At 46.7% G+C, this 21,647-nt stretch overlaps 3 protein-coding genes across 5 annotated transcripts; 1 reads left to right on the top strand and 2 right to left on the bottom strand.

Annotated features, from left to right (window-relative positions):
* The first annotated feature begins 37 nt into the window (after positions 1-37).
* On the top strand, positions 38-11,337 carry LOC133908637 (protein SPA1-RELATED 4-like). 3 transcript variants are annotated; one of them, XM_062350751.1, is made up of 8 exons: positions 42-1,190; positions 1,272-1,429; positions 6,370-6,435; positions 7,326-8,268; positions 8,339-8,485; positions 8,617-8,928; positions 9,657-9,716; positions 10,749-11,337. In XM_062350751.1, exons 1-8 carry the CDS (start codon positions 636-638, stop codon positions 10,935-10,937), a joined length of 2,430 nt encoding a protein of 809 aa, XP_062206735.1. In that variant the 5' UTR covers positions 42-635; the 3' UTR covers positions 10,938-11,337. The 3 variants fall into 3 exon arrangements, with proteins under 3 accessions (XP_062206737.1, XP_062206735.1, XP_062206736.1); XM_062350752.1 differs by lacking the exon at positions 6,370-6,435 and having other exon boundaries at positions 45-1,190; XM_062350753.1 differs by lacking the exons at positions 9,657-9,716; positions 10,749-11,337 and having other exon boundaries at positions 38-1,190; positions 8,339-8,508; positions 8,617-8,916.
* Positions 11,338-12,867: 1,530 nt separating this feature from the next.
* Positions 12,868-13,688, bottom strand: LOC133910062 (non-classical arabinogalactan protein 31-like). Its single transcript, XM_062352584.1, has 2 exons — positions 13,443-13,688; positions 12,868-13,338 (listed from the first exon to the last, which is right to left on the bottom strand). Exons 1-2 carry the CDS (start codon positions 13,645-13,647, stop codon positions 13,037-13,039), a joined length of 507 nt encoding a protein of 168 aa, XP_062208568.1. The 5' UTR covers positions 13,648-13,688; the 3' UTR covers positions 12,868-13,036.
* A 2,085-nt stretch (positions 13,689-15,773) lies between these two features.
* LOC133910064 (non-classical arabinogalactan protein 30-like) lies at positions 15,774-16,691 on the bottom strand. The gene is made up of 2 exons (XM_062352585.1): positions 16,451-16,691; positions 15,774-16,349 (listed from the first exon to the last, which is right to left on the bottom strand). The coding sequence occupies exons 1-2, from the start codon at positions 16,653-16,655 to the stop codon at positions 16,039-16,041; spliced, it is 516 nt and encodes a 171-aa protein (XP_062208569.1). The 5' UTR covers positions 16,656-16,691; the 3' UTR covers positions 15,774-16,038.
* Between the last annotated feature and the right edge of the window lie 4,956 nt (positions 16,692-21,647).

The raw sequence follows: 21,647 nt of genomic DNA on the forward strand, positions 1-21,647 counted from the left end.
ACATCGATAATTTGCTACGGGGTCCGGCTGCAAATCCCTTTTCACACGGGCAGGGATAACTGTTCTTCTCTGACTTTGCCCGAGCGTCGCTCGAGTTTGGTGGGTTCGTCGTCCCCCGCGGTGAGCGAGAATTTCGTGGCGTCAAGATGGCGTCGTCGTCGGTTCGTCTCTGCACTGCAGTCGGGTTTGGTGTTTAGTGCGGTGATACTAGTACTGTGCCGGTCGCTGTGCTGTGGTGCTGCTTCAAACTGGGGCTGGTTTGGGAGCGAGGTGTTCGAGGGTAAGGGTCGCGGGCGTTGTGCGGCTGGGAGGCGGCTATCGAGGCGAGGCGAGGCGAGTCGACGCGAACTAAAGCAGCACCGATTTAAAGAGGGTTTGTGTGGCTCGCTGCTCGCCTCTGCTCCACTCCTCTCACCTCACCTCCTCTCCTCTCACCTCGCGTTTGTGCGGCGGGCGGGCTCAGGTGGCTGCCGCGAGTGCTTCAGATCCTTATCTCCTTGCTGCTACGGGGCCGTTTGGAGTTTGGAGTTGTTGCCGCTGGCTTGGATGGGGTTGCGGGAGCAGCGGGTGGATGAGGAGGGTGCAGCGGATCGGAGGTGATCTGGCCATGGGGTAGAGTGGTGGAGGTGTATGGTATGGAGGCCTCCCGTGACGCTGGCGGCGGCGGGCGGCGGTTGGGGGAGGCGGAGGCGCAGGCGGAGGGCGAGGCAGCAGAGGAAGGAGGAGGACGAGGGGAGGAAGGGGGAGAGGTGAGCCTGCGGGAGTGGCTGGACCGGCCGGGCCGCGCAGTGGAGGCGGCGGAGTGCGTGCACGTGTTCCGGCAGGTGGCTGAGGCGGTGGCCGTCGCGCACGCGCAGGGGGTGGCCGTGGGCAGCGCGCGCCCGTCATGCTTCGTCGTGTCGCCGCCCTTCGCGCGTGTCGCCTTCATCGAGTCCGCATCGGGCTCCGACGCCTCGGGCTCGTGCTCGGGCTCCGACGCCTCCGAGGACGCCGACCCGACCGCCTCGCCTCCGCAGCGAGGCGACGGTGCCGGCCGGGGGGAGGAGCGCGCTGGGAAGGCGTTCCCGCTGAGGAGCGTGCTGTCGATGGAGCTCAATTGGTACACTAGCCCGGAGGAAGCGGACGATAGCGTTGGAGGCGGCGCTACCTTCGCCTCCGACGTGTACAGGCTGGGTGTGCTCTTGTTCGAGGTGCCTTTGCTTCACATGTAGGTGCTTCCATTCTGCGGACTCTTCTTGCCATCGCTAATATTTGAGACTCTCGGATTGCAGCTGTTTTGTACCTTCGAAACTATGGAGGAGAAGATGCGGGCAATGGCAAATCTGCGGTATCGTGTGTTGCCGCCACAACTGCTGCTCAAGTGGCCCAAGGAAGCATCCTTCTGCCAGTTACTGATGCACCCCGTGCAAGAAACAAGACCGAAGATAAGGTGCGACGTGTGACATTTACCCGTGTGTGAGTATATTATCGTTAACGCTGAGCAGGGTTGCGCTAGGGTGTTGCTTTAATCACATTGCACAACAGGAGGTACTTTAGTATATAGTTGTTAGCGCAAGAAGATATCTTGCACGAATAAGTGCGACGAGAGCTTACTTACAGGAGTGGCTCAAGCTTGAAGGAGTGGAGTGGAAGGAACACAAAATATGTTGATGGTAAAACCGTAAGCGACGATGTCTCAGTAATAACCGTAAGCGACAATGTCAGAATCTGATGTAAGCAGCAAGGCTCGAAGGTGTAGATAACGTCAGAAGGCCGTTGAGATGTTGGCAGAAGCACCATGTTTTGGAGTCCATGCGGAAGCCGGAGTGAACCTTTCAATTTCTCTGATGATGAGTCTTCTACCACTTGAATCGTCATTGCGGGGGTCGTGCGTGGAGGCAAGATATTTTCTTTATTCTCGACATAAGTACTAGATGGCGTGTGGTAATGGTAGTGCGTTTGACGGGATCATGTGCAGTCTCATTTGGGGTCTTGTGCCCACGATTCTTGCATGCGCCGAAAGGGGCTTGGCTCATAAATGCGATGAGACAAGTGCGCAAAAACCCAGGGTGCCACCGTAGGATGCCCCATGTGGGCATGGATTAGCCGGGGCGTGGCCACAAGCCCTTCAGCTAATAGCGATGCGTCTGACAGGGTCATGCATAGTTTTGCTTGGGGTCTGGCGCCCCCGACCCTTGCATGCGCTAAAAGGGGTCTAGCTTACAAATGTGATGGGATGTGTGCGCAAAATACCCGGGTGCCACTGCAGGATGACGCCACGTGGACAGGGATCAGCTGGGGCATGGTCACGGGCCCCCGGAGGAGTAATTGGAACTGCCGTGAAATGACGCACATGGTGTGCAACCATTCGGCCTAGCTAGAAAAACTGGGGCTCACCTAGCTGATCCTTTCTTGCTTGTGTAGGGGAGCGTTTCTCCTTGGTTTTTTAGAGTATGGTGTCCTCATCGTCGGAGATGTCGATGTTATCGATGGCGAGGTCACCCTTAGCGCTGGCACCGGTGCTTGCGACGTTGGAGCCGGTGGCCATGGTACTCTCCTCCTCGCAGAGGGGGCTACCTCCCATTGCTCTGTCTCGATCTTCGGTCCAAGCAGTTGCTCCAGCCGAGACCATCGCCATCTCCGATGACGAAGAGGAGATCGACTGGGATTCTCTAGAGAGGGAGATTGATGCGGAGGAGAAGGCGGATGCAAAGAAGGAGGCGACCAAGGCGAAGAAGGAAAAGGTCGAGGAGGGGGAGAGAGCCACGGTGGAGCTTGTTCCGTCGTCCTCTAGCGACTCAGGGATCGGCTACTGTATTAGCTTTTGTAGTGGTAGGCTGCAGATGAAGTGCATCAGCCGCGACATGCGTCGCTGATTGTAGCATCCTTGATCGTCACCTTGTACTCTTTAGCTCTCTTAGGATTTGTTTTTTGTTTGTCAATGTCTCTTTTGTAAACGTCCTTTGGATGTGCAAGTTTTTAGTAATGAAAATAAATCCTTGAAACTGTTTGATGTCTTTTCTCAGATCGAAATGTGGGCGATCCTCCGAATAGGTGGCCAGACGTGTGTTTTATGTGCCTTTGATCCCTCAAATGTGGTACCTTCCTTGGTTTTTTCACACGTCGTGGTTATGTTGGCAGCCGGAGCAACGAGCCATCTCTTCTATCCAAAGTTGGTACAGACTCCACTCTAAATTTGTTTTAAATTTCCGATTCAAGGCAATATATCCAGAGCCTAGTGGTGATTGCTGGGGATGAAGCTATCGAGAGGACCGAGGGAGGCAGTTCGCGACCCCCTCGGCCTTTAACCGCGGTGAAGCTCTGGAGGCGAGGCCACCTGGAGTCCCGCGGCAGTAACCGGATGTGAAGCCGACGATCGAGCCTAACCTGACAACGCCCTCTGGAGTCCCGCGGCGGTTGCCGGAGGTGAAGCCGACGATCGGGCCGAGAGAGGCGGTTCGGGACCTCCTCGGCCTTTAGTCGCGGCGAGGCTACGGAGGCAAGGCCACTCGGAGTCCCGCGACGGTTGCCAAAGGTGAAGCCGACAATGGGGCCGAGGGAGGCGATCTGCGTCCCGCTTGGCCTTTAGCCGTGGCGAGGCTTCGAAGACAAGGCTACCGGAGTCTCGCGGTGGTTGCCGGAGGTGACGCCGACGATGGGGCTGAGGGAGGTGGTCTGTGACTCGCTTGGCCTTTAGCCGCAGCGAGGCTCTGGAGATAAGGCCACCCGGAGTCCCGTGGCGGTTGCCGGAGTTGGAGCTGACGATCGGGCCGAGGGAGGCGGTCCGCGACTCCCTTGGCCTTTAGCCGCGGCGAGACTCCGGAGGCAAGGCCACTCGGAGTCCCGTGGTGGTTGCCGGAGGCTGAGCCGATGATCGGGCCAAGGGAGGCGGTCCGCAACCCCCTTGGTCTTTAGCTGCGGCAAGGCTCCGGAGGCAAGGCCATATGGAGTTCCGCGGTGGTTTACAACACCTTCGAATGTAGAGATATATTTAAAATTCTACTGTCTACTGTTTGAACAGAGGTGTAACTCAAACTAGGTTTGGTACCTTACCGTTGTCGGCAACTAGGTAATTGGCAGTATAAGTCGTGACTAGGCCGAACCGAGGCATGGCTTAGGTTCTACTACCTACTGCTGGACCGAGATATAACCTTAGACTTAAGTTTTTGTACCTCCGACATCGAGGCTTGCACCATCGACTCGCTGGAGGGGTCTTGCCTGCCGCACGCTGGATAATATTTTCAAGCAAGAGTACAACTTTTAAGCTAAGCTTCATACTTTACTGTTGAACAGTGATAAAGATTAAGTAAAGCTGCTTACTGCTGGGCAGAGGCGTGACCTAGGTTTTATAATACCCTGCTGCTGCCTATTAGTTATCTGTCGCAGAGACTTCCTAATAGCTAGGCTAGCTCTTTTTAGGGTATGCCGACTTTGCTATATAAATATAAACTAGCTGGATAAGCTATTGCTAGGTGGCTATAGACGGGCGTACCTTTGCAAAAATGGAGCCTTCGCCACAAGGTCAGGGGTCAGGGAACCTTCGCAGCTTGAAGGCGCTGGAAGGGTTGGTTCCCCCGGCCGTGGTTGTCTGTTGAAAGGTTCCCCCACCCCTCCGGAGGCCCAGGTGGGGCTACTTGTGCGTCTCAGTCCCCATCACCAGGGAATTGCATCGTTGGTGACGGAGCTGGAGGCGGCCTTGCGGGCCGAATGGGGCTTGGTAAGATCTGGCCTCTTGCCCGGTGGCCCGCTGCAGCCTCACGACCATCGAGTCGCCTGTTGCCAGCTTTTCCTTCTGTCGGGCGTCTCGTCCTCGTCCCGAGGTATTCTTTCCGAAACGTTACGAGGGTCCGACAGTGATTGGTACTGTAGCCACGTCTGGCCCCATGCAAGATGCAATGGTATTCTTCTGATAGTGTCGGAGCCTATGGTCGGTGCCCTCGGTGCCGGCAGGATCCGCAAGTATCGGAGCCTGTGGTCCCCTCGGAACTTCCTTCCACCCACAGGGGGAACCTCCTCGCCGGGTGACCAAGCTCTCGGAGGACACTGGCTCGACGGAGGTGCCGGGGATGTCGCCGCCAGAAGCATCTAGGGGTTGGGCCTAGGCATTGGTGCCCTTGGGCTCAAGCGCCCAGAACCATTGGAGGGTGGCCTGTTTTGCAACAGCCTCGGCTCGAACCTCCTGGGGTGCGGCGAGGTCCTCATCGTGTCACTGCTAGAAAGCTTCTTCGTCGATTTGGGCTTCCATGCCAACCTAGGCTATCGGATCGACGTTGGTTGGAGGGCTGCCACTCTGCCCAGCTGTGAAGTAGGCGGGGGCACATAGGGTGCCCGGTCGTAGCTGCAATGTGTACTCCTGCATGAGTGTGGCGATATAAGCGGCTGCTTGCGCTAGCATCTTGGTGGTCCTTGGTGGCGTCCTACCTCCCCTTATACTTTTATGTTCAGATCCTCACGGACGGCACGCTATTGGTGCAAGAAGATATTTTATACGAACAAGTGTGGAGAGAGCTCACTCACAAGAGTGACTCAAGCTTGGAGAAGAAGTGGAGAGAGAGGAACACCAAATATGTTGATGGTAAAAAGGATCGGTCCCTTGGTTTGATAGCCAAGGGTTTGTATTTATAGAGCAATTCGGGGTGCCGATGTACAGGTGTGCCTTTATAGCGATACAAATATCGCAATACGTCAAGAGCCTAGAGCCAATTAAATCATACATCATGGGTCTAGGTGGGATACCTTTGCCCCAAGTTTAGAAGATATTATCTACTATGACGATATAGTGGTGCAAGTGACCCTAAAGACGTGATATTTTACTAGTCATCAATTGCGGCGCCGCACTGCCAAGAGGTCAGGACGGCCTCTACTTGCGTCGGGGATGTCAGGATGGCCTCCACTTGTGTCGTATTAATTGTAGGTCACTTCCTTGCATGTGGAGGACGGCTAGTGGGTCTTCTCTGGTTGATCTTTTTTCAAGGTCTGATGGTCCTCCCTTCGGGCTCCGAGAAGCCTACCCAAGCTCTGGGAGACAGGGGCCTCCGGGAGGTCGGGGCTTCAGGAGATTGGGGCTCCGGGAGGTTGGTGAGACCGGGGCGTCGAGGGTCCTTAGAGACGACCCCCAACCTCCCTCGGATGATGGCTTCTTCTCCTGTCTTGGGGGACAGTAGCCGGAGGGGCCTACGGCCTCCAGAAGCTAGGCTTCTTGTTTTGGATCCAGAGCCCAAGGGCTCCAGAGGAGCTTCTGGTGGTGACCTTTTAGCAATGTCTGTGGTGTGAGGTATTTCCCCCAACAATAGTAGTATTACTTCTCCTCAAACCTGTGCACTGCATTAGTTTCCTAGTACATGTGCTGTAGTGGTACCCTTTACTGGATATAATACATGGATTTGATAGACATGGGGCACTGTCGATTGGTGACATGGAGTTGTTTGAAGATCAAGATTGCCTTGGAAATGTCAGGTACTAAATCTGGGAACAGGAAAAAGGCACCGCAATACTTACGAGCACTAGCACAATCACTGGATTTGTTATCATCAGTTAATAGAGTGGAAGTTATGAATAATGCACCACATATTCTAGATTGGACATTCTTTTTTATGTTTCACTTTTAGAATAAGTGCCAATAAACAATCAAAGAGTTATGACAACTAATCATCCAACTAAGAGATTGCAGGCCACTTCTGCCGGTTCTCTATTGCTCAGCTACATTGTTATCATGTGCTGTTGTTGCTTTGATACCATTCATGGTTCATGTTTACTTTTCAAATAAAAAATGGCTCTGTTGCAGCAAAAAGTGCCTGCACACTTTGCATCTTTGAAAATTTCCCAGCTTCTTTTAGGTATATACTGTAACTTGCTTATATGAAAAACATTTCCAGTACAACTAGTTCCTGAAATGTGAACTATGAATGTGTAATATTGGTTCGATTAAATTGAACTCAGTACAAGATGGTGCAGGGTGTTTTTACTTTAATTTCTCATCAGATCTTTATGTATGGCTACAAAGACCTTTTTTAGGACTTATACCATTTGGAGTAAGTTCAGGCCAACATCAAAAAGTAAATTTGCTTCATTGCCTTCTCTCTACTGCAATGTGTTAGTTGGTCATACAACCTTGTCTCTTTTGATTTAACATGTACAAGCAGTTGTTGTCTAAAGAAACAATAATTTTGTAGTGTATTTCATTCATGCAAGGTTGCTGATCTTTGGTTTATCTTGCTAAGATGTATATTTATCTAAGAAAATTAGGACAGTAAAGCTACATCTCGATAGATTAGCTTTGTGTTTTCCTATGAGGCTGTACCTCCCTGACTTTCCCCCCCTTGTTTGTTCTCTTTTTTGTTTCTTAGTGAGGTGCTACAGAGTGATTTCCTTAACCAATTGCGGAATAACCTGGAAGAGCGCGAAGCGGCACTTAGGTTACGTGAAGAGATAGAAGAGCAAGAATTACTACTGGATTTCCTTCAGCAGTTGCAGAAAAGAAAGCAAGATATAGCAGACAATTTGCAGGACACTGTTGCCTTTCTCTCTTCTGACATCAATGAGGTACTCCACCAGCAATCAGCTCTTGGACAGTGTGTAAACTTTTCATCCGATTTAGATAAAGAGGTTTGCTCTGGAACTGTTGAAGATCAGAGTGATTGTGGATCCAGGAAGCGTAGACCTGAGCTGCAATCTGTTGACACGGAGGAACAGAATCATAGTCTGGAAGAATGTTCCAGAACAGTGCCATCCTCTGTGCTAATTCAGGAAAGTGTTTTGTCAAAAAGCTCCAGGTTGATGAAGAACTTCAAAAAACTTGAAACAGCTTACTTTCTAACAAGGTCCAAGTTGGCAAAGCAAGTTGGCAACCAAATAAGTAGTCATCATCAATTTGTCAAGAGGGCTACTGGTTCAGCTGTTGGGACTGAAGGGAGTTCAATAGATGATTTTCCTTTGGAAGGACAATATGGTAGAAGGAAAAGAGGTTGGGTGAACTCTTTTCTTGAGGGATTGTGCAAGTACTTGTCGTTCAGTAAGTTGAAAGTTCGGGCAGAACTGAAGCATTGTGATTCGCTGAACTCATCAAATTTGGTATGCTCCGTAGGTTTCGACCGGGATAGAGAGTTTTTTGCAACTGCTGGTGTAAATAAGAAGATAAAAGTGTTTGAGTATAATATGATTGTAAATGAACATCGTGACATCCACTATCCTGTGGTAGAGATGTCTAATAGATCAAAATTAAGTTGTATTTGCTGGAACAGTTATATGAAGAGCCATATAGCATCTAGTGATTTTGAGGGTATAGTGCAGGTAAGCTCCTCCTGGCATGTTTTTTTCTTTTAAAGTTGAATATAATACCATAACAGACTCTTCTTTTCAGGTTTGGGATGTTACTAGGAGTCAAGTTTTCATTGACATGAGGGAGCATGAGAGGCGTGTGTGGTCGGTGGACTTCTCTATTGTGGACCCAACAAAATTGGTCAGTGGGAGTGATGATGGTTGTGTCAAGCTGTGGGATATGAATCAGGCAATTTTATTCTCGCACCTATTGTATGTCAGCTTTTGAGCTACGGATAACGTGGCTATCGAACTTATATATATGTGATGATAGAATTATTTTTCCTCCATTGTTGTGACACTTTTCCATGAACTTTGCAGGCTGGAAGTTTTGGCACTATTAGAACAAGGGCAAACGTGTGCTCTGTGCAATTTCAACCTGATTCTGCTCGCTCCATTGCGATTGGCTCGGCAGATCACAAAATTTACTGCTATGATCTTCGTAACATACGAGCTCCTTATTGTACACTAGTTGGGCACACAAAAACTGTAAGCTACGTGAAATATCTAGACGCATCAACATTAGTATCTGGGTCTACTGACAATTCACTGAAGCTTTGGGACCTGTCTATGAGTCAAGGAAGGATAATTGACAGTCCAATTCAAACATTTACAGGGCATACGAATACAAAGGTTAGATAGCACTTGCATGTACTTATCTTTTCATAACATTGTTGTACAAGTGATTGGTGTCTAGTTTATCTTTTGAATTTAAATTAGGATAATATCCCACGTAATTACCCAGCTATTTTTGAAAATACAATTGTACTTGCTATGAAATTCTAGAAAAACTACTAACTACTGTAACAATTTATAAAATGGCTATATATATCCTTGACATCTTGACATCCTATTGGTATAGAGGCCAGAAGTTGTACTTCCTTCATCTAAAAAACTACTGTAACAATTGCATGTGCTATACTTAGTACAACTATAGTGCCTTTGATTACAAACATAACTGTATCTGCTGTAAAACTATATCTCCTTTTTACGGATTAGTGTGGGAAGGAGGTGCCTTAAATCCCACCACACCTGTTGATTATAGATATGTGGATTGCTCGACAGTCTTAAGTCGTTACTCATTTCATATGCTTCCTAAGGATCTTATCACTAGCTTATCCCTGCAGCATGTTGCCCTAGTGGTTTGTGGTCCGATCAGTCTCTTGTTTCATTAGAGTAGTTTAGCACTTCAGTGGAGTTCAAAATTAGTTCTCTTGCATGTACTCAGAGGTTACTCTCCAACGTCAGTTATTATGAAATTTTCAACATGCCCTTTGTACAATTAGTTTCTTTCTGTGCTGGAAGAAAACAACATTTTTGTTGAGTGTCCTATTTACTTATTTGTTGAACCTTTTGACCAGAACTTTGTTGGCCTTTCCGTATCTGATGGGTACATTGCTACTGGCTCCGAAACAAATGAGGTATGCATTCTAAGGCTAAGCTTCACCATACACGGGATATCTCACTGGTAGTTACAGTGTCCAGTGCAGTGTTACCTGGACACGGACACGGGTATCGGAATCCGACTCGAACTCGGGTGTCCGATTCGGCAAAGAAAATTTGGATATGCGAAATACAACTGAATCCGACTCGGATTCGGGGTGTCCGATTCGGCAAATAAATTTAGACACGGGTGTCCAGGTAACACTGGTCCAGTGGAGTACTTCAGTAAATCTTGCGTTTGTTGCAAGGCATCTTCATGTTTAGTATTGATAGACAACTCCTTCATATCTGTATTTTGCACACCTTCCTTCTGTTGTGTTGCTGGACGCGGAGCTTGGGCCAAAATTCAGAGGGGGCCGATGAAGCTAAATGGGTTCAAACTAGGTCATAGAGGAGGCCGAATCAATGAAATATAATAGATTGGACCTAAAATATACTATAAAATGCAAAAAAAAAACACTACAAAATACAGAAAATTTGTTAGGCCAAAGGGGCCATGGCCCACACTGGCCACAACAATGCTCCGCCCCTGTTGATGGATATGGTTTATTTCACGTTGCCCATGTTTGACATAAGTTATACCTGTGCATATGCCATACATAGAGACAAGAAGTCAGGAACAGCTTTCATATAAATTACTTGCATGTTGTTTTATAAGTCAGAACAACATAGCTAACTGAACCTTTAAAGTTCTCACCTCATGTAAAAAGAATGAAATCAAAGTACTAAGATGGAATGCAAACATTTACTGTGTCAATAGAGAAATGTCCTATGGATTGGTGGGAGAAGAAATATGTTGGTTCCCTTACAGCCTACTATGCATGAGATTAGAATTCCTGACAATGAACTTTGGTGATCGGTGTTGATAACCTAGATATTTACTGCAGGAACTTATTGTATTCTAATCTTTGATAGATTGATATATGTCTCCATTCCCTTTACACATCTTTTTTCTAGGAATTGTATCAATTGAAATGCCTAACCTGCCTTTCCATCTTACTTTGTCGCAGGTTTTTGTTTACCACAAAGAATTTCCGATGCCAGTTTTGGCATACAAGTTCAGCGTCACCGACCCTATGTCAGGCCAGGAGATCGATGATCCATCACAGTTCATTTCATGCGTATGCTGGAGAGGGCAATCTTCAACACTTCTTTCTGCTAACTCCAGTGGAAACATTAAGATCTTAGAAATGGACTGACTCCACACGATTGGAGTGTGCGTGTGCCCAGTTTCGGATATAAATGGACCGACTTCTTACCAAGGGTGTGGGTGTGTGTGTGCCTCGCTTCAAAATTTCTGGCACTTGAATGCAGAGAGGCCAACAGGGCGAAGTGTAACTTCATCTGAGTTGCTGAGCTGGGAGTTAGGTTACTGGTAGAGCGGTGGTAGCTGTAACTGATTTAGCATGGATTGATAGGATAATAGGTTAGCGTGATAGCAAACTTAGCATAAATAGGAAAAGCATTTGAGATGTTCAGGGCCGAAGGAGGGGTTTTGTACATCATTGGTCAGAGGCATACTTGTATAGGCAAATCAATCCAAGTTTTACCTAATATGAGGCTTATGCTCTCGCGTTTCTATCTATTTAACTTTGTTCCCTTGCTACAGCTCTGCTTGAAATGTTCAAATTGACATAGATATGTTTAGCCAGAGATCGGAACTTTCTCTGGTTACCTCTCTCTCATTTCCCTTGTGTCTGTGCGTTTATTTGTTCCTTGCATTTTCTCAATTTTTTATATTGTCCGCATCTGTTGGTAGCAGTGTATAGGTTTCATGCATGCTGTGTATCAGTGTAATCAGGTAACCTTTTCGTGCATCCAGGGTGACGCATTCGCAAGATGGGTTGTTGTGAACGCGCTGCCGGATCAATTTGCTCCTCCACTGACTATTCTATCTTGAATCGTGTGGTTTATTTCAGCAGCGCATCGAGTTTGTCCCGTGGCTGCCTCGTAAACGTGAGCGAGAGAAAACACACGATCCCCCCCCCCCCCCCCCTCTGATCCATGTCTGACGCATGAATCAGGGATCCATCGTGATCCGGCTGCAGTGTTGGGGACCAGTAGGCCCTAGACCGCATAACAGCGGACAGATCGGTGCTCCGGCCGTGGATGTGCACGGAGATTATGGTTTTATGCAATAGCCCAAGAATATTGGTTCTGCATGTGAGATCGGGTCATAACATCGATGGACTGTTTGTGATGTTTGGAACTTTTGATACTCATGTGATTGATCACTGATGTTGGTGTGGAGCACATATTAGGACGGTATAGCATTTTTGTCCTTGAGCGACCGTGATTGGCGAGACGTACGTATGTAATGTACGTACGTGAGGATTGAAAGCGTTCAGCAAGCACGTCCAGTACTCCAGTGCGGCTGTGAGGGTCCTGCACGAACACATCAGGCGAACGCATCAGGCCTGGAGCTGGGAAGAAAGAAGAACCTGCAAGATGGACCGGCCCACGAGGGTGGTCGTCGAGCACAACCTGCGAGCGAAGTTGGAGGTGGCACGGCCGGCCCGAGCCGCCAGCACGCCGGCCTGGTACTGCTAGGCCGCTTTGCCGGGTCTCTTCGTGGTCTTGGTTGGCACTGTGTGACGTGCGGTGCCGCGCGGTGCAGTTGGGACAACGGGAGATGCATCGGCGGCGAGGGTTTTAATGACAGTGAAAATAAATTTTATAAGATCAGATTTTATAAAATATTTTTTATTATACGTGTTTTCTTCTTTTTTATTTTAATCTAACCGTTAAATCAAAGAATGTATGGTTGAATCAGAATCTTACGAAAATCTTTTATAAAAAATTCTTATAAAATTTAATAGCAGTAAGCACCGGCTCCACCAACACGTCTTATACGCGACTCCGCGCACGCCGCGGCTGCGGCAGTATCGTGCGGCTTCGTGGTGGCTTTCGAACTGACTAGCGACAATTGGATTGCAGTATTGCACGGCTGAACATGCTGCTTGATGCAACACTAGCGTCCTCGAACTGATAAAAAAAAAGAAACAACAACACGAGGCATAGAGATACAGGAGCTCAGCTTTATGCCCTTATCACAGGCGCGTTTTGCTAGGATCAGCAGGACAGCAGCTCGCATATTCAAGAGAGTTTTTGAAGAGATAGCTTGCCAGCATATACATATTTCCCTGCACGGTTACACCTGATTTATTGCACGTGGCAAGTGTTTATCCACACGAACGTACGGGCAAGCGGCACACGCCCAGCACACACAGGAGGGAGTCTCGCACACAGCTTGCCCCTGCACCCGAGCCCCTCAAAGGTCCAGAGCCAGAACCCAGAGCTAGCACTTGGCGGGGTCCTGCGGCGCGAACGTGAAGTTGCCGGCCGAGTAGCGCGCCTGCAGCCCGTCGGGGAGCATCACGAACCTGCGGAACTTAAGCGGCGACCCCATCTTCCAGCCGGGCTTGACGGCCACGCGGCACCCTCGCGCCGGCGACCGCAGCACGTACACCTTGCAGTTCTTGCTCGTGAAGGGGGCCGCCTGCCTCCCCGTCTGGATGAGAAAGTAGCCGTGCGCGTCCGTGGCGTTCCACACCGACAGCGCCCGCTTGCCGCGCCGGCACCGCAGCAGCGCCGCCGAATCTGCGCGCATGTGTTAAAAGAGGTCGTCGCATGTACTGTGACTCGTGCATATATACTGGGATAACAAATGATTGAATCAATGAGCACAGACTAACTGAACGTACTCGGCAGAGGCGACGCGTCCTTGGACTTGACGTAGCGGGCGTACCGGCAGCTCTTGCACCAGACGACGCCCTCGACGCCGATAGTGAAGTTCGGGTCCAGCGGTGGACGGGTCTGACCCATGGCTGAGCCGCGGGATGGCAAGCAGCCAAGGGCGAGGATCGCAAGGGAGAGGCAGGCCAGAAGGCATCTCGCGAGCCAAGCCATTGTAACAGAAACAGAGCGTATGAATTAGTTATCGAAGAGGAAGCTATGCTGCTGTAATGATCATGGCAAGCCCGAGAAGAGATCGCAGTTTATACTAGCACGTTGAGTCAGAGATAGTCAGATAAGATCGATGATTTCGTATGCTCGTAAGATGCGTGCATGGCATAGGTACATCGGGGCTTACACATGCATGTGGCTTGGCGGGTGCATTGCAAGCGAGTTGCATCCGTGATTGTGCGAGTTGGCGGCTTACACATGCATCTGTACTACTAAAAGCGGGTAATGTTGGCCGTGCGCTGGATAATGACGCATTAGCTGTTGCTCTTGCTAGCAGCAAAGGGGCGCCGATACTTCAATTTGCATGCAAAGTGATGTCTTATTAGACTAGCTCGTGAGTTGCTTTCATCACATAATCGACGCCTCTCCGCGCAAGTCAACCCAAAATTTTCAGCCATAGTATCGTCATTATCTTACTCCTATAAAATACATAAGTTGTAGCAGATCTGATCGATCTTCACCACACGAGTTAATCAAACGGTCACCATACAAAATTGGATATTGTTCTTCATTTCAAAAATACATTTAATCTCTAGTATTTATCTCTCATACCTAAACATCTAATATTTACATTCCAACAATACATTCAACTAGCAAGTTGACTGACGCTAATAGTGTGACTAGTCTCGCTACAATATTTTATCACGGTACCTTTAATTAAAAATTAGTCTTTTAGCTTTTTTATGAGATTAGTATCATTTAGTTACAAAACGCATAAAATTAGAAGATTAGATAAAAAAATAATGTTAGTGGAAGAGCAAATTATTTATGCTTCAAATTTATACTCGAATCATATACATGTTTTAATTTGATTCCTATATATTTTGATCAACTGTTAAAATCATACGTCAAGTTTAGATGGCCCAACCAAAACCATAATAGATTTGTCTTACTTGCGTGTTGTGCATTACATGCTGCCTACTTAATGCGACAACCTTTAGCTACATAGTGCTTATTAATTTATTATCTTAGTAACAATTTTAATTTTTTATGTTATGAATTTTAGCTATTGATTAATTGTATTTTTTATGGATTCTTTATTTAGGAATTCAATTTTTTTCTAAGACTAAATTTGATATGTATTCTTCTTTTTTCTATTCTAACCATAATTTAATTATTATTTATTTATTTTATTTGGACTCTTTATTTAGATATTTTTCTTTCCAAATCATATGGAAATCAAATTGCTATTTTCCCATCATTTTTAATTCTTAAATTTAGCTATTTATTAATCGTATTTGATATAGACTCTTTGGTTTATGAATTTAGCTATTTATTAATTGTATTTGATATTAACTCTTTGTTAAATCTAGACCGTTAGATGTTCAAATAATGAGTGGTTTAGATCATTTTCTTTTTTTAAATTAACTGGTGATTTTGTGTGCTTGAGAGTGAACAAGGTGGCTCTTTTTTCTCCTCAAATAATAATATAATAGATCTCTTATTATTTGTCTTTCATACCTAAACGTCCAAATTTATCTTATTTACATTCACCGTCGAGTTTTGCCAAATGGTATGCCACATCTCTCACTTCGCCTACAGCGTCGGATTTCTCCAGAGGGTGTGATGTCTCCGCACTTCGCCTACAACGCTAACTTTCTGGAAAGCGTGCATCACCGCCCACTTCACCTTCAGCATCATCTACCATGAAGTTCGTCTCCATCGAACTATTTTTACACCATGTTACTTTGCGATAATTATTTTTATCTTTTTCGCAAATCGGTCAACATCTTAATCCTTCTCACATCGTTGCTACAAATGACCAACTTTGAATGATACGGTCCAACCTCTTGTCTAGTACTTGTTATTCTCCTCCCTCTGAAATTACATTAACATGTTGTGAATTTCGTGTATACAAATCTCTTTTGTTAAATTATATTTTTTTTCTTCAAATTACTATATGCTTATATTGATTCTATATGTGTGAAACATATATACAATTGCTAGTATATCTAGATATGTGTATCAACGTGTACTTTGTCTCATGGAGTCTTGGCCCTTGGGAACCTTAATTGCTACGACATTCATGTCAATCTTGTTTAGTCCTCGACATTCATCTTTATGCATTTACTACAGGCGCGCTATGCTAGGATCAGCTGCTTGCACCAGAGATCGGAGAGGAATAAATTTTGGAAGAGATACCTTTACATATTATCCTACGCCAGATCAATGTTGTTACACGATGATTATTCCCCTGCAAACATGTATATCATCTGATTTATTGCATGCCAGCTTTAAAGTATTTATCCACACGGCCGGCGGCACACTTCCATCACACAGAGGTCTCACACATAAGTAGCCCTGCACTCGAGCCCCTCCAACGTTCAGAGTCAGCTAGAGCTTGCACTTGGCGCTGGGGCCCTTCGGCGCGAACGTGAAGTTGCCGGCCGAGTACCGCGCCTGCAGCTCGTCGGAGAGCGGCACGAACCTGCGGAACTTGAGCGGCGACCCCTTCTTCCGGGCGGGATTTACGGGCACGGCGCACCCGCGCGCCGGCGACCACGGCACGTACACCGTGCAGTCCTTGCTCATGAACGGCACCACCTGCCTTTCCGTCTGGATCAGGAAGTAGCCGTCGGCGTCAGTGGTGTTCCACACCGACAGGTCCCAATTGCCGCGCTGGCACCGCAGCACCGCCGCCGCATCTGCACATATCAAAAGAGGCTACATCACATGTACGGACGTGTGTTGCCTACGTACGTATGGCAAATGAGCACAGATGACGATGAATGGGGGAACCACGTACTCGGGAGAGGCGACGCATCCTTTGACTTGACGTAGCCGCCGTACCGGCAGCCCTTGCACCAGACGACGCCCTCGACGCCGATGGTGAAGTTGAGTTTCCGCGGCGGCTGGGGCAGGCCCATGGCCGAACCGCGGGAGGGCAGGGAGCCCACGGAGAGGATCACGAGGTAGAGGCAGACTAGAAGGCATCTCGCGAGCCAAGCCATTGTAACCGGTTGTGTTCAAGAGTCGACGAAGCTGTGTTGTTGCAATGATGATGGCAATTCTGAGGCGAAGAAGGTGCAATTTATAGGCTTCCACGTCGAGCTGATCGAGGCGAGCTGTGGGCGGGTCAGAGATTCCGTTTTGGCGCAAATGATTTCGGTTTGCACGGAAGAGGCATGCGTGCATTTCAGATGATTGGGGAAACGGGGCTCACACGTTGGTCGCCGGGGCTTTGCATGCATGCATGTGGCTTTGGGGCGCACTGCAAGCGAATTGCACACCTGAATTTGATTGCTCCTCCTCTACGGAGTATATAACTATATACTATAGTAAGTGGATAATGTTGTATTGCTTAAACGTAGGAACATGAGCGCATCTACTCCAAAATCATACACTTAAAAGTCGCCAGCTGCATCGTTTCTTGTTTATGTTAAGCTTCAACATATATATCTGATCCTACGGAATCTCTGCCTAGTGAACATTTACTACTCCGTACTAGTTTGTTCTAAAAAAGAAGCTAAATACCAGCGAACAATTCTTTGGTACTGTTGAGTTAAAAAAAATGTAAATTTCAATTCGAAAGTTTCGTTAGTAACCAGGAGTCAATAATGTTCAGTAGACAGCAGAATCTCTTCGTACATACTGCCTCTGTTTAGAAATAGTAAGCATATTTTTTGATTTAATCTTTAAAGTTGAATTTTAATTAAGATTTTCTTATAAAATGTATATTGTGAAATTATTTTATATTATAAACCTAGTTATATAATTTTTATACACTAAACATTCTTATAATTTAATTAAATATTAATCAATGTACATAAAATTTAACTTTTTAAAACAGAAATACGCTTACAATTTCTGGATAGAGTATATAAGGCCGGCAGGAGAACGCTGCACCGGCCGTACGCTGGATCATGCCTGGATTTCGCTCTTGCTCTTGCTAGCAGCAAAGGGACGCCCATATACTTCAAATTGCATGCAAAGGAACGTCTTAATTGAATCATGATCGCTATCTAGCTCATCATTAGTTGCCTTCATCGCATAATCGCCGCCCGGCCCACCACGCAGACAAGAAAGTCAACCCAAAATTTTCAGTTAGCCACGGCTTCGTCAGTTGTTATATCCAAATACACGCGTTGACCTTGGCCCCTAGGGTAGCTTAGCTGCTGCATGCTTCTCCTCCACGTACATGCATATATGCATGCCAATCTTGTATAGTGTTGTCCGCACCTTACGTCCTACGTAGCTGCTCCTATGCGCTAAGCAAGCGGCGGCTGTTCGACCATAATATGATAGTGATGAGTATGATTAGGCGGATCCAGTACGCTTGACGTGAATAAAATTATAGGAAGTGACTTACTGAGTTCATATGTACCACTGATCTCTTTATACATAGAGTTTTTGAATTTCAGTGGTCAAATTTAACTGAGATAATATATAATGGGGTGTTTATGGAAAGAAAAAAAAAGTTTTTTTCTTAATTGCACTGGCACATGTGCTTAGTGAGAGAACAAGAGTTTACTAAAGTATCATTGTTTATATTAGTGTTAATAAGATAGTTAATATAGTCTTTGTTTGTATTAAAAATTATAATTTTTATATAACTGTTTAACACTCTCTTTCCTTAAGTAACTAGTCATAAGTATTTAATATTGTTCATGCCCTGACTATCTATAAAAAAGCTCTTTGTATTGATCACACAAAAATATTCACTTTAACTAAAGTCAAAAAATTTGTCAGAATTACTGACAGCAGCAAACTGGGATTTTTCTCTTTCTTTGACTACGGGCTAGTTTTTAGAGGAACGGGCTTTGTAGATTGGCCCGTGGAAGGAAGCATGGAAAAAAATGGGCCTAGATTATGGGCCGAGTAATAGTGAACGGCTCTCCAGAGGTCCACAGCAGAAATCTCACAAGTTTCTCCAAGATGAACACATTCGCTTCCCTAAAAAAAAGATGAACACATTCTCTCGAACTCTTTTTCATTATTTGGGGTTCAAGCCTTCAACGGAAACAGACTACTGAAGCATTTAAAATCATGCTTTGAGAAGCCTAACTGCTTCGGTTTTTCAGCCTCTGAGTGTTGTATTTTGTCTCCATGATATCATGCTACATCATATTCTATCATGTCAGAACCACGTCGTCTACCGGCAGCCAGTAACTTAGGTCGCCAACGCATCCGCACTCTCCAGCACTTTTGAACCTATGTTTTAATGGCTAGCAATTTTGGTCAACTATATGCTCAGAAATGACTGCTGGGGGCCTACATGCTCCTCTCTTTCTAGTTTTCTACCTCCTCGACATATCCCTATATCTGAATGGACCCACGGAACTACCATTTTATAATGATAGGCCCAAACTTTGATATCCTGACCTAGAACATCCGTGGGCTCAATCATCCTGCAAGGAGAAGTGTCGTTCGTGAGATCCTTTCAACAACGCCTTGCCATTTAGCTTGCCTTCAGGAAACAAATTTGTATGTACAGTTGATCATGAAATCGCTTCTCACATGGGGGGAGTAGGCTATCAAAATTTGCCTTCAAACCGGTAGTGAGAGTTAGGCGCGCCAGAGGTGGCCTCCTCCTTCTTTGGAATGGCAATGCTTTGCACCTTGAGAACATCACAACGAGTGACTTCGACACCTCAACGGATGTAAATCTTAAAGATTGCTCCACCTCCTTCAACCTAACTGCTATCTATAGGCCCGTCCATGACAATCTGAAAGAGGAATTCCTGAATGAGCTTAGGGATTGTAAACATGCTTCGGGCTCCAAATGGCTCGTCCTTGGGGATTTCAACCTTATTTACAAATCGAGTGATAAGATCAATGCAAACTTAAACTACAAGCAGATGGCGTAGTTTTGGCTGGCCCTAAATGCATGTGAGCTGCATGAAATAAACCTTCAAAATCGAAATTTCACTTGGAGCAATGAGTGCCAAAACTCAACCTTGGTTCGTCTTGACAGAGTTTTCTGCAATGCAAAATAGGACGCTGCCTTTGGCAAGCACACCCTCCTCGCTCTGTCCAGCTCTCACTCATACCACTGTCCACTGCTACTATCAAGTGCTGAGGGTCCAAGGCGTCCAAAGCCTTTCAAATTTGAAAACTTCTAGACCCGCCTCCTTGGCTTTCTCAACGTCGTCACTATGGCATGGAATCGACCAACTATTCATCTTGACCCCTTCCACATCCTAGACCACAAGCTATGAGTGACGGCGACGGGGCTTAAAGCACGGAGTAAACGCCTAATCTTCGATGCTAATCTCACCCTCCTCATGGCTATGGATGTCATCTCTCGCTTGGACAAAGCACAATAATCAAGATAACTATCCCTTCAAGAATTCCGCCTGCGCTCTAGGCTAAAACAATGCATCTTGGGTTTGGCAGCCACTGAGCGAGCTAGAAAGCGATAAGCTTCCGGAATAGCCTATCTTAAGGAGGGGGAATCAAATAAAAAAAATTCACATCAGAGTCAATGCGAAGAGGTGGAAAAAGCACATCCAAAGACTCAAGTTGTCACAGGGGTGGGCCACCAGCCATGATGACAAGGCAGCTATCATGTAAGATCACTTTGTTGCGATGCTGAATCGGCCTATGCCTCGGTTTTTCAACCTCATTTGGGGGCGGATTAGCCATACGTCTGCCGACTTGCAGTATCTAGTTGCCCCACTCACCATCGAGGAGATCCATCAGGTCATCCTTGCCATGTCCTCTGATAAGGCACCTGGGCTAGACGGTTTCATCGGAATCTTATTCAAAAATTGCTAGTGAATCATTAAAGAAGACTTGGATGTTGCGGCGCAAGCATTCTGTCATCTGTGGGCCATGGGGTTCAATCTCCTGACCTCAACTAACATTGTCCTTTTGCCAAAGAAGAAGGGGGATGAAAAAATCTCCGACTATCACCCAATTAGTCTCATTCATTCCATAGCAAAGATAATCTCCAAAATTCTTGCACTGCGGCTGGCCCCCCACATGGACTCCCTTGTCTCCTGATGCCAAAGTGCTTTTATAACGAGTCGTAGCATCCATGAGAACTTTATGGTGGTCAGAAACATGGCTTGTCGTTTTCATCGCAATGGCACACCCGCTTTGTTCTTAAAGTTGGACATTGCAAAAGTTTTTTATTCGGTTCATTGGGAATTCTTACTCATCATTCTCCACCACATGGGTTTCCCAACTCGCTAGTGTGATTGGATCGCCTGCCTCTTGAGCATGGCCTCATCAAGAGTCTTCCTTAACGAAATCCCTAAGGCGTCCATTTTGCATGGAAAAGGGCTAAGGTAGGGAGATCCGCTATCTCCATTGCTCTTCATTATAGCCATCGACCCGCTCCAGCGAATCATTACTATGGTGGTCGACGAAGGGCTTATAAGTCGATTTAGAAATCATACCCCTATGTCCGGGTCTCCCTCTATGCTGATGATGTTGCGATGTTTATAACCCCAAAGCTTAAGGATGCTCAAATGTTGGTGGAAATCCTAAGATGTTTTGGTGAAGCTTCATGTTTACAAACAAAATTGCACAAATCTTTGGATAAGATGCAAAGCTCTCCCTCTACGTGATATCCTCACCATGCTTCTTGCAAAGATGGTTGCCTTCCCCATAAAGTACCTTGGACTTCCCCTAACAATACGATGATTGAAGCGAATACACTTCTAGCCGATCCTGGATAAGGCGTGGGCCTCCCTCACTGGATGGAAAGGGAAGCTTATGGTGCCAAGTGGGAGACTGACCCTTGTTAGGTAGGTTCTCTCCTTCCAACCGATCTTCTTCGTGATCACAACTAATCCTCCAAAGCAAGTCCTTAAGGCATTGAACAAGATCAGAATGTGCTTCCTCTAGGCAGCCATAGATGACTTGATGGGTGGCACATGTAAAGTAAATTGGAAGAGAGTCTGTAGGCCGACTGGCCTAGGTGATCTAGGCATTCTTAGAGAGCTTTGCTAGAAGCCTACAGCTCAGATGACTTTGGCAACAATGGAAGTCTCATC

This window comes from Phragmites australis, chromosome 2 (assembly GCF_958298935.1).
Source record: "Phragmites australis chromosome 2, lpPhrAust1.1, whole genome shotgun sequence".
In the NCBI taxonomy this organism is placed as follows: domain Eukaryota; kingdom Viridiplantae; phylum Streptophyta; class Magnoliopsida; order Poales; family Poaceae; genus Phragmites; species Phragmites australis.